The sequence below is a fragment of the Helicoverpa zea genome, chromosome 3 (assembly GCF_022581195.2).
Source record: "Helicoverpa zea isolate HzStark_Cry1AcR chromosome 3, ilHelZeax1.1, whole genome shotgun sequence".
NCBI classification, from domain to species: domain Eukaryota; kingdom Metazoa; phylum Arthropoda; class Insecta; order Lepidoptera; family Noctuidae; genus Helicoverpa; species Helicoverpa zea.
This window is the reverse complement of record NC_061454.1, coordinates 4,431,143-4,444,744: the sequence shown is the minus strand read 5'-3', so window position 1 is coordinate 4,444,744 and position 13,602 is coordinate 4,431,143. Positions and strand designations below refer to the sequence as shown.

The 13,602-nt window shown below is 37.4% G+C and overlaps 1 protein-coding gene and 1 long non-coding RNA gene across 2 annotated transcripts in view; both read right to left on the bottom strand.

Moving 5' to 3' along the window:
- Positions 1-13,602, bottom strand: part of LOC124645691 — a 270,852-nt gene that overhangs the window by 80,800 nt on the left and 176,450 nt on the right. The window lies entirely within an intron of this gene.
- Positions 8,187-10,093, bottom strand: LOC124645689 (transcription factor Sox-14). Its single transcript, XM_047185539.1, has one exon. The coding sequence runs from the start codon at positions 9,964-9,966 to the stop codon at positions 8,875-8,877; it is 1,092 nt and encodes a 363-aa protein (XP_047041495.1). The 5' UTR covers positions 9,967-10,093; the 3' UTR covers positions 8,187-8,874.

Genomic DNA, 13,602 nt, shown 5'->3' with positions numbered 1-13,602 from the left:
AGCATTTGCCTTAAACGAATATATGAACATAGTTACTAATACAATATTGTAAATGGGAAAATACTATTGTATGTCCATATTTGTCGCGCTTTCACACCAAAGCTACTGAATAATGACTAAAGTTTAATGAAAGTTGAAATGCTCTAGCTAGGGTAATAATTAATTCAAAATACCTAAATTTGATTTAGATCGTGTAGGAACTAAAAACTTTCCTGTTCATGTAATGTAGATAAAAGTTTATATACCTAAGCGTGTAAATTCTTATTTACACGCTTAGGTATATAAAAAAAAATCACCTTTATGATTATTTGAAATAGACTGATTGATTTAACATGTATAAGCAGTGCTGTTTTATTTACTATATCAAAGTTGATTTAAATTCATACCTGATTTACACACGCGTAATAAATAACGCAACCTACGATAGTTTACTCACATTAAAATTAATCAAAGTCTATAAGATATTAACCGTCTTACCACAAAAACTTTTAAACGTCAGTTTATGCCTTGTCTAAAAAAATGACAAATTATGACGTTGACATATGGTTCATTTTGCAGCCAACATTTTTTTAGACAAGTGTAAAACAGGGGTTTAAGTTTTTGTAGTAAGGCCATAGATGTTTAAACTTAATAAATTGAAATAAATATATATTTTCCATGTAACAGCGTTAACTTCCAACTTCAAGTATGTAAAAATACCTACATAATAAAATGATACATAGTCATCATCCTCTGAGCCTTTTCCCAACTATGTTGGGGTCGGCTTCCAGTCTAACCGGATGTAGCTGAGTACCAGTGCTTTACAAGAAGCGACTGCCTTATCTGACCCCCTCAAGCCAGTTACCCGGGCAACCCTAATACCCGTTGGTTAGACTCGTGTCAGACTTACTCGCTTCTGACTACCCGTTACGACTGCCAAGGATGTTCAATGACAGCCGGGACCTACAGTTTAACGTGCCATCCGAAACAAATGATACATAGTCTAGAACATAAATACTTCCAATGATCAGCTATCATGAGAATCTTCCGCCATACCATGGCTTTCTACGGAAGACAATGGGAAAAGACTTGGTCCCACAATTCCGGGAAAGGCCATCGTTAGTACCACTCACTGATAAGATAGCGAAACTCGCAAAAATTATATACCTTCGGATACCAATGATTCAGGACTAGTGTATTTAATAATAGGACTTTGGTATGAGTAATCCTTATCAATTCTATAAATACAAAAAAAAGTAAGCCTGTGTGTCTTTCCCGCTTTCTCGACAGAACTACTAAACCGATTTAAAAGAAATTTTGTTCACATATAATCTAGAGCCTGAAAAAGGTCATGGGAGACTTTCGTCCGAGTTCGGGAAGTAGAAGAGTACAATATGTGGGCGAAACCACGGAGAGTAGCTCATAGCTCAATCAACTAAAATTCTGACAGCAAGACCTGCAGAATTAACTTGAAAGATATGCAATTAGGTCCTATCATAATAACTATAATGATTTTATCATGTACAACATATTAGTTTCTATACTTAGTGCATTGATAAGAAATAAATACCTACTACATCAACAGTATGTCAGATGTCTCATTAACAGTATTCGTAAGCCTCAACAAGAATAAATTAATGCCTTAACAAAGTACACTTCAATCAAACCGAATACTTCATAATACAATAACAATAGAAGTCAGCATCTAAACCCCGCACACAACAAACTTTTAGTCGGCCGATAGTTTGTTTAGACTCATAAATTAGCATGAAAATGAATGATAGCACGCACGTTAAAAAGATCAGGTATTTAGCTATATACGAACGACTGAAAACTTCGATTAGAATCAAGATTTTCTAAAACAAAATATTGCTTACTATCGGGTTAACTGTCAGCCGACTATTTAGTTTACAGTATGCGGATACTCTAACATGTTAACAGTATTTATTTAACCAATATTAACTGCTAGAACATAACATAAACCCGATAATTTGTGTTAAATTTTACAGTTACACCACATCAACTTTGGCGGTATTTCAGTACGGCTGGGTAATTATTTTACAACGTAACCCCATCGGTACCCCTTTTACGGTCATAAAACTTTCCAAAAAACATTTTTTATTGCGCTTCGGCCGAACCTTGGGTTTAGGTTAACATTGGCCAGTTATGTAAGTACCTGGGAGAATGATGTTATAATTGCTTTGTCTTTTTTCTAGTTGTAAATAATATTTACTGTTTTGGTATGTTTTTCGTAAGGACGCATGGCTGGTCGAAGGAAGTTATCACTAATCTTAATTGTACATTAATCAATTACAGATCATCATCGTTTTCCGAACCTTTTCCCAATTACGTTGGGGTCGGCTACCAGTCTAACCGGATGCAGCTGACTCCCAGTGCTTTACAGGGAGCGACTGCCAATCTGACCTCCTCAATCCAGTTACCCGGGCCACCCAATATCCCTGGATTAGACTGGTGTCAAATCAATGGTGGTAAATCAATTATATAGATGATTGCATAAAAAGTGGTCCATCTCATGAGTTTAGGAACCTATGTTACATCTGTGCCATAATAAGCAGTAACAGTCTTTTACTCAGAAACAACTGTAATTTTATCATACGTAACAGAAAAAAAATTTCAGCAGCCATCAAATTTGATTAAGTCCAATGGAACATTTCTGTTTACGGTCTTCAAATTACAGAAAATAAATATTACTGCATCTTTAGCAGATAAAGGCGCAGAAATCAAAGTTTAGTCACACTCAAGTGGTTTTTGAAAGACATTCCTTGTTTTGATCGAAACGCCTTAGAAATCAACTGAAAATCAATTTGCGATGAGTCTTTTTTCAAACAAAATCCCGTTTGATAAAACTGCAAATCATGAGTTGCACCTGCACACAATACAATTTGTGTTACAGACGACTCCAATGATTTAATTTAAAAATATTCGAATCAAAGTCACACACGATCGAATTGAACTAGGCACGTGTTCTTATTTTTCCTTTAACTTTTTCGACATCAAATCTAAAATGAAAGTTCATAAAAAATACCAAATACCGATTGACAAAAACCACGTCGTGTTTAAACTCATCTTGGAGTAGTACCTACTCGTATCTGAAAAAGGCGTTAGAAAAACGCATTCCCGACTGCACCGAGTCGAGTAACTAGCGAGTGCAGCCTACCTGAGGGAGACGCGACGTAAGAACCGTTACGGCAACTAACGATTCTAAGAAGGTCTTGCGCACTAAACTAAGGCTAAAATTCCACTTAATTTTTTTTGCCTCGTCCGCTTAACTACTCATTGCAACAACTTTTGACCAAGGCTAAACATTTTTTTCTAGGGTAGCATAGATTCTACAAATATTCCACTAGCATTTCTATTTTAGGATCCTCTTCTTATTAAAATTCCGAAGTCAAAGTTCATACAGAACCGCTCACGTTTCCTTATCAGTTCTCACATCAGAATGTATGTTTGAACAAGCCCACACAGCGCCACCCACTTTCCGCTGGTCGTATCGCCGAATCGGCATTTAAAACCACTTAATGACAAATGAGACCAAATATTGACAGCGTGTAACATAAAAACAAAGGGCCACCGCCGGGGGCGGGCTCGGTGTCAATCTCAAGAACAAATAGACGAATGTTTGACGAACGAATTACGTGACAACTTTAGTTTGGTTGTTTGTACCGATGTTTACACTCCACCACCGCCTGGGACTTTGGGAAATTAAATTGCGACATGGAAAAAAACTGGGGCCAAATGTGTCGGCGGATGTTCGTAGGTAGACGAAGCCAGGGGTGGCAGATGTATGCACCGGTGTGCGCTCAGTACATGGCATTCGATACGATTTTTTTCTAAGAATATGATACCGTGCAATTTTGGTGATTTATTTCTTGGATTTAAACGTATTTGTGGGGTGATTTATATTTAATTAGGCAGCAGTTTCCTGAGATATTGATAACATGTAATTTACAACCGAATTGAGAACCTAGTTTGTATGAATGTAAGCAATAAAATTATAGGTAGGAACTTAGTATTAGAGTCTATCTAGGTAGTGGGGCACATAACACTTGTAAGTAATGGGATTCAAAGCGATATTTACGTTGAACAGATGATTAGAAAGCAGTGGGCCAGTGGCCCAGCAATCATAGCAATGACATGTCGCGAACCGTGAGAGGAAACAATGCTCGCTCCGTGGGAACGCGGCGTGATTGCCCACCCTCGGGTAGCGGGTTCGAGTCCCGGGTCACGCCGCGGAACGGTGGGGTGCGAGACCAGAGTACGCGCGTACATCCGGAATTCATATTTTCGTGAATGCGTTTTGAGTAATTTTAATAAATCTATTTTGGGTCATATAGCTTTGTTTTATTAATTAATGGATAATATTATCCTATCCAAATCCCCTTCATGTCTGGGGGAAAGGGAGTCTAGATTATAAAGTTGATAACTTACAAGACATCTCGAAGTTTTCTGACGAAGTCAGTTCAGTGACATAATTGTTATAGCTACCAAGAAAATCAATAAACCTTTGTTTTTCTAATTAATTTTACTGTTATTTGGGAAACTCTTAATTACCAAAACCTGTCTATCACATGTCACACTATAATTGTACCTGGACGTTCACCATAAAATCCTAATGCTGAAATGAATGATTTTCTCTCATAAAACTATTTTAGATTAGCGTTAGTGACTCAAAAGTGCGAAATCCGTAGGTACTATGATTTTCTTTTTAAATGAAGTTGGTTTTCCAAATGAGAGTAAGCACTTATGTAAGGTCTTAGTAAACATAGTTTTTTACTCAGTATTTTTAGAACTGATGCATATACTTAATCTTCAGTTGGCAGAGTTAGTACAAAATAAGTAGAATGATTTTTATGTTTTTTTTGTTTTTCGATTTAGGAGTAATAAGAGAAATTTATATAAGATGAAGATGATGATTTCATGTTTTAAGGTTTGTAGTCAAGAAGTCAATCAAGTTAAGATTGAAGTTTTCATAATTTAATTATGTTTCATAAATATTGCAGTGATAAGAATGATGAAGTTCAAAAGATGGCATAAGTGTCCAGAGGATTGTACCTATGTAATATTTCATATCATTTTATATAAAACCATGTTTAAAAGACTAACCGAATGTTTTTAAGGAAAATGATGATGGAAAAAGTCCCGTAATATAATATTAACATAATTTCAGGCATAGCAGAAGATGTTGCATTAATATGTACTACATTCAATAATATTTTTTTCCACAATGTTCCAGATTGGTTGTGTCTTAAAAAATGAGATTAGAGAAGTGCGTAAAAAGCGTTTTGAGACAAAAAAGAAATTGGTTACAGATTAACAGAACTTTTTTGTCCGACATTTAAGTATTTTCAGTGTTTTGTTTTTTTTTTTCGAATAAGTTTGAAGCTGCCGTTGGTAGTATTAGTTTATTGATTGTTATAATTAAATGAGGTAATTATAATTATGGAAAGAACTACTTAATATTTTAATCAAGTTTAAGAAAGCTTTCTTCTTCTACTAAGTATAAGTTTTATTGAACATGTAAAAGTGGTAAACTTTGTAGTTTCAAAGATAGGAGTTGAGTTGATCTCGAATTTAGCTAAGTGCGATTTAGCTAAGTAAAAAAGCTTAAAGAATGTTAAGCTTTTGCGTAAGTAGGCAGATAGCAAAAAGAAAATGTAACTGTAATTGACTTTTGATGAAAATCGGTGAAAACTATTTTACAGTAAGAACCATTCGAAAATCAATCCTAATTTTAGTGCAAAGTATCCGACATAATAATTAATTTAACAATTAAATAATGTTTGTTAGTAAGGTAATGTACCTATGTAATGTTTAAGTTAAGTTTTATTTTTAGGAAGTTAAGGATTTAATGTTAGTATTTGGAGTGCCCTCTATATTGTAAGTAAAGAAAATATGAAAATGTCATCTGAAAATTCATTAAGGTATACACACCTCTTAATTTACATACCAATAAAGATATAAAAGTACTTTTCACGCAAAATATTTAAGAATTTAATAAATTCTGTTTTGATTTCCACAATTAATTTTATGAAAGTATTGTAGTTTTGGGAGTGTTACACCAAATTCTGGAATTTATTCATTTGTTGTTAGAAATCGCAGCTATTTTAGTTTCAATAATAGGGCAGGACTGTCACAATCTATATCAATTTTATAACACTGAAGAGTTTGTTTGTTGGCTTGAATGCTTTAATACAAGCAACTACTGAAAGAAGGCTATAGTCTACGCTGAATTAACCCAGAGTTTTTAATTTATCTTTATTTATTCAGCTTCACTCATCAGTTATCACATTTAACTAAATGTAGCACATTGATTCTATACCTAACTTTTTTCTATATGACTACATAAACATATTTCGTGTTCGATTTTCTCTTGTTTATCTCAACCGACTCCTACACCCCACATCAAAGTGTTAAAGTGAAAATAGTGTTTAAATGATCGCAGCTAAACACCGGGGCGTTTTTCCCGGGATTGAGTCGGTTAAATTCCCGGGGGTAGAGTGCCCGAATTCTATCAACTACTCGGTGGGATTTGATTAAATCCCGCCTCACCCCTTGCGTGTTGACAGTAATTGATTGAAATGCCAGTTTCTTACGCATGTTCGATAGAAAGTGTGATGCAATTTTGGTGATTTTTTAAGTCCCTTAATACCCATTGTAAATAAATTAGAAAATAAATAATTAATGCATTTCGCTAATTCTAAAATAATTTTAAGATTTATTTAACGGAAAGTTTGTTGTTATTTTAATACCCATGTTAATTTAGAATAACAAATAATTAATACATTTCCATAATTCAACAAAGTTTTCAATATCAATTTTAATTTATGGTAATTTTGTTGTTATTTAATTTCAGGTCAAGACGTTTGTATGTTTGATTCTATAATGATAAGTTTTTTATTTTTCTGTTAGCTGTAATATTGGAAACAATAAACTCCTATTCTATTCTATTCTAATGTTGTCTGTATTGATAACTAAGTTTTGACCAGTGTTGAAACCTTTGTGAAAGATTAATATTTTGTTTTATAATCTGTTTGTTATATGCAAGGTATCTGTGTAAGTATATAATGTAAGTAAACAGAGGCTGAACAAACTCAAGTTATTTAAAAATTGTATCATAAACTTCTATATTTAAAAACTGTTCTATAATAGCAACAGTAGGCTTAGGTGAATTATTTTTACCTCGAAAATGCTCAAACGACATCAGAATTGAGAATCTCCTTATTTTTAGGAAGACGGTAAAAGATAAAATTGATAATTCAGGTTTGTATATTTCAGTTTATTAGAAAATATTAGACAAGCGGTGATGGAAGCCTTTAGTGTCTTTGAAAGTCTTTGGTGATGAAATGATTTTAGTATTCTAATGAACCGCAGTAATTAGCCGAGATGCCAGTAAATATTTTTTATCTTATGTGTCTTCATTTGGCAATTTAAAACAAAGTGGTTAAAATTATTTGTAAAAAGCGTCTGCTTTCTACTTCAATAATATAAGTTACTTTTGCATTCCTAATATCTTTAAAATATCTGTGTTAATTATTAATCACGAATTAATAAAAAAAAATATTCGCATAAAATTATATGTTAGAACATTAAAATTAAATTGATCAATTAGAGAATTGAATAAATGACCAATATAACAATCAAATTAATAAGCTATTGCAGCAATGGAAGCAATAGAGGTTTGTTTATTAACTTCAGGTATTATATTTACCTATTGAGCCTTTCAAAAGCATTTAATCATGCTAGAATGACAATAATGTTGTCACTGAACCGACATAATAGTGCTATTATCAATTATTATGAAATATTTATTGCCTTCTGTATGAAGTGTTGCATTGTTTGCTAGTCTAATAAATTGACACAAACAAACACACACTTAACAATTTAGGAAATAATAAATAATTATGTTTCAATGTTCAAACGCACGCAAGCAAAGTGATGCGTTGAAGTCTTTTCTATGAGAATACTTGAGACTTATATAGTTTGAGCAGAAAACTTTGATTATAAGCAAATATTTGAGTTAGAACACTAGTTTTTTGAAAAGATCAGGTAAATGAAGCATTTATAAATAGTAGGTGGGTAGTTGTGTGCAGTAGTGTGACACGGCTACGCTCGGATGACTCACGGCATAGCGTTTGGTAGCACTCGGGCCGCCGGGGAACACTTGGGAGATACAACAAAACAGCATGTACAATTTTAACGCGTCGTTTATTGATAACTTCATTTTTTCTTCAATATACTTTTGTGTCCACTGACTATATAACACTCACTGTACATTTTCGTATTACAATATTTTAGTCTTTCGAGGCTTTAATAACTTTCGATTCCATATAACAAATATTTTGTACAACGCACGTCGGGCGTACGAGAGTGGCGTCGTGGCACGACTTATCGCTATCTACCTACGCTTTACCGACTAACTCCAACTTCGTCTCTAGCCTTTAACACTATATTTACAAATTGTTCAAATTTTTTTGGTATTCAAATTACCTCGTTCACTACATCGTCTCTCACGCGAACCACAATCAGACCCTCGCGTCCATCCGCACGACACGACTTAAAATATTTTAACTTAAACCATGAAAAAATACAATAATCATAATATAATACAAGATATTCATCAACAACATTAATTGAACGTTCAGCCGTCGGCGCGCGGCCGGCGGCTCGCAAGTCAACAGTTCCGCAACACTAACGGTCGGTACATTACAAAACAAATAAATGGACATACCTAGCAGTATGTACGGCCGGGAGATAACGATCACTGTCCTAACGCGAAAACCGATTCGCAACAAAGTCACTGGAGGCGTAGTGCGCGCTGGCCCGACAGGCGCCTCAGAGCGGCGGGATGTCGATGTCGCACGCGAACACCGACTCTCAGATGAGCGGCATGGCGCGCTCGTTGGCGGCCGCATATCGCTGCTCGTCGGGCACGTGGTACATGTTGATGATCTGGCTCAGCTCCTGTTGCCCGTACTCGCGCTTCATGCCCATCTGCTCGTGCGCGTGCGCGTGCGCCGCGAACTCGCGCTTCAGCTGCGCCGGCGGCTCGTGCGCGAACTCGCGCTTCATGCCGGGCGGCCCGGGCGACACCGGCTCCGACTTGGCAGAGGAGCCGCTGGGCGAGTGCGACGCGCACGACGGCGGCAGCGCGTAGCCGCCCGGGGACCCGGGGCCCAGCCCGTACGCCGACGGCGACGGCGGCTGCGGGAGGTAGGGCGAGCCCTGGCCGCCGCCGTAGTACTGCCCGTAGCCGCTCTGCTGCATCTGCGACACGTCGTAGCGCGGGTACCCGTACGCCTGCTGCTGGTATGCACTGGGGTCGTGCATCATGTACCCGTTGGGCATGTAGCCGTTCGGGGTCATCTGGTACACATCCCGCGGCTGCTGTGAGGGGGGCGCTGAGCTTCTCTGTGCCTCGCCACCACCCAGCAATGCTCCACCGCCTAACGGGTACTTCTCCTGTTTCTTGGCGAGGGTCTTCGTCTTCCTCCTCGGCCTGTATTTGTAATCCGGGTGTTCCTTCATGTGAACAGCGCGAAGTCTCTTCGCCTCGTCGATGAACGGTCGCTTCTCTGATTCAGAGAGGTCTTTCCACTGTGCACCGAGACGTTTAGATATTTCCGAGTTATGCATTTTAGGGTTATCCGATGCCATCTTCCTGCGCTGGCCACGCGACCACACCATGAAAGCGTTCATGGGGCGCTTGACGCGCTCCGCGTTGGAGTTTTTGCTGGTGTTGTTGTTGTTGTTGTTGGGGGGCTGGTGGTGCTGCGGCTGTGGCTGGTGGTGCTGCGGCAGCGCCTGGTGGTGCTGGTGCTGCAGCGGCTGGTGCTGCAGGGGCTGCTGCTGCGGCAGCATCATGCCGCCCAGCGCGCCCAGCGACCCGTACCCGTGCTGCAGCGCGTGGTGCGGCGGCACCGTGGCGTGCAGGCTGCCGCCCTTGAGATCCGTCTCCATCGTCAACATGTCGTCTTCCTGCGGCGCGTACAGCTTGCCGATCCTTCGTTCACCGTACACAACGAGAGAACCGTCGGTCGCTCACATGGACTCGCGGCGGTGCGCGTCGATAACGTTTCGCGGTACCGTGCGGCGCGGAGGCTACGTGCGTTGTGAGGAGGCTGCCGGGCCGGGCGGCGGCGACTGCGGGAGCCCCCCGCGCGCGCACCCCGGGCCCCGCCCGCCCGCAGCCCCGCCAATGGCAGCGCGTCTCGCGGCCCCGCCCCGCCCGCGCTCTCCCACCCGCCGCGGCCTGCATTTTTAATCGCGTGGCGAGCGAGCCGAGCGTACGCCTCGCCGCCGCCTCATGCAAATCTCAATTTTGTTTGCCGACGGTGGCTGCATTCTCGGCCTTAGTTTATGTTGTAAACTACACATGCATTACCTGTACACTTTGTTGTTTTAGCCGTTATTGTACTTAAATATAGAATTTCATGAAATCTTCCTTCACTCTTAGCAGAATCTCAAAAATTTTAACAATATCAATCAAAATCTGAACCGAGAAACAATACAAAGGAGAATAAAACAAATAATCACAGTTAGATTTATGTTATCCGTTGGTTGTTTGTCGAGCAGACAGAAAATATGTTTCTCAATAGGTGCGCACAGACAGCGCAGTTTGTTCAGCTGGGGCGAGTTCAAGGCCCGCGCGACAATGTTGTACCTACTGAATGAGAAAGAACTTCTCACATATAAGACGTTACTTCAATTACTAACAAGAATAGGGAAAATGTTCTAGTTCAACAATGACATGGAGCATTGTTTCAAGCAGCTGATGTAGTACTGTTCGAGGTCATTAGGTTAATATTTTAGTGCATTGTTAGATTGTAATAAGGATTTTGCAGGATATGTTTAACCGAATCTTAAGTTACTAAGTGCTTTCACATGCCTTTGAAAGACTGATTCAGTTTATAGATGTTATTCTTTTAGATGAAGTTATAGGTGTAATAAGGGCTACTTTAGATACGTGATAAAATATTAATAAATAGATTCATCCATTATATATATGTAATGGAAAAAAACTAATGTGATTTTGATACAATAAATGATGGGGATGATGATATTGCTTTAAACGATAGTAATTTCAATACTAAAAAAAGTTTTTTCAAGAGGATGGAAAATTTTGTAATTACACAAGAAGAAATAAAATCACAAACCAGTTATAACACAGCTGAACCCAAAACATACAAAATTACTTAACACAATTGACGAAACAGGAAAACATTTGAATATTTCATATGAACCGACTCAAGACATAGAAACTCGTAAGATCCTTGAAGACTACCAAAGGGGGAAAAAGGCAAAACCTGACGAAATTTTGAGAAATTATTTTAGTACAATTATGAAAATAAACGTTGTGTAATTTGTCACGAGTTCCCAAGTATTTAATCTTGTAACTGTTTGCATAATTCTTTGGTTATGTTCTAGATGTACATATTTTGTTTGTCAGCATCATCCTAGCTTGGGTTGTTATATGATTCTTTGGGTTGTTATATTTAGGTTTTGTCGTCATAAGTTCAAGTTATTCAAGGATTCTTGAGTTTTAGAAATTATCGCCAACCAATTTTAAGTTGCTTGATTTTGATACCTACTAAGTATTGATATCGTATGAGCAGGAATGATGATTTTTAAACTTTATCTATCTGTAACTGTAGATGGATTGTGTTAGGTCTTTATTGATGAAGGTACCTATTCATTGAATCATGAAATATGTGAGGCATTAACTGGTTTCAGATTTGTGATCGTACTTATAATATTTTTTGTAACTCTTGTGTCGTCATTTCCTTGTATTTGTGATGATTTAATTGTTTCCTATTTATTTGAGGACGATAGTCTACATTATCATGTCAGCTTATCGACATTATTATAATCAAGCCTTTGATCTGATTATTCTGTTCCTATTTATACTTACCATTGCACTAAACATCACTGGATCACCCAATTTCTCGTATCTCCTGCACTATTTGACCTGATCTTTCAATTTTGGGTTCTTATTCAGGCTCATTAGAATATTTCGTTTCCTTCTTATTGAAGTTGTTTCCTTCTTATTTTGATAAAAGTGGTTGCTACTTGACCATAATACTCAATATAATTTTCTTGAGCAGTTAACTTAGACCCAGCTTAGGTAACAATGTCTTACCGTTATTTCCAACTTAACTTAAAATCAGCAATCTCAGAACTAAGTTTATTACTAACATTATAATCTGTATTTTCCAAGAAAAGAAGTTGAGCATTAAATTCCAAGTGATATTCAGGTACCTGATGATTATTCATAGTATTATCGTCCTTAAAATCGATAACTGAATGATCATTATCGTTTAAAACATTGTCTTTATCTTTTAGTCTTCTTGAAACTTATATTGTTTTAAGCAAGTCACCTATTGTTTCGTTTTTGGTACCATAAAATGGGTCCTGGTTCCTTTTATTGGTGGTATCGGTACTTTTATAGCTACCGACATTGGCAGCGGTAGCACTTTCACTTTTTAGGACAATAGGTTTGGGTAATAAAACACATGGTGATTTTGAAATGTTTATTTAATGAAAAATAGCAGTAATATTATTTTATGGCTATTTGCTGGAAAGTACACAGTGTGTACAAGGGTAGAGTTAATGAACTGTATACAGCTGCTCGTATTTTGCAGTAATATATTTTATGAGCAATAGTTTACCTACAACTTATATTTAAATTAAAATAATGTAAATTTTTGTAACAGTACATGTCTACACAGAGTAAAATATATCAACAATATACTGGCAACGTAGTAGGTAAACATTATTTCCATGAGATTTTTTAAGAGTGAGTAATAAAATAGTTACATCATCAATTGTGTTAATTACAAAATTTGTTAAGACTTTCTGTTGCCAATGAAAAAAGTACATAGGTACATTTATGGTCATAAATTCGTGTAAGTATAAGAGACAGTTGACTTAAAAACAAAATAAAATTATACTAAAACGTAATCGACGTAACTACATAGGTTGTATATCAAATGAACAAAGAAAACCAAACGGTGTACTGAAGGTTACGACTTATTTACCTGGGTATTTACTCAGCAGTAGACTACAGTTAGCATATAAGTACATACTTAGATTCATACCTAGTTGTAAGTACAAAAGGGAGGAGAAATCAGTTAAAAAGTCAGAAAATATTTTGCTGGTTGTCATTTTCAAATATTAACACGATTTCGACTCAAATCATTATGAATATCACACACCAATAAATCTAAAATCAGGTATGTACCTAAAGTGCTGTAACCCAATAGTGATGTACCTACCTACACGGGAATATCAAATCCCCTAGATCCGTCACACGGGCGAGCATACAAGTAAATCGCAGATCGCAGATAGGTTAGGTCTATTCTGCATTCAGACTACAAAACTGTCAGACCGTGAAACGGTTCGCGCCGACTGGTGTCGACGCCATTTTGCTCTAGTTTCAATTTAATGAATCCCGGTTTGGAGCCCGTGGCGTTAAATGTGGGAATCCCTCGGAAACCCGCGATAATCTTTACTTGGCTCGATCCAGTTAAAATTATTTTAAAGTGAAAAGAGCAACGGTATTTCATAATGAATTTATGTGAGGTAAAATTTTTGTTCGTTAGAGAT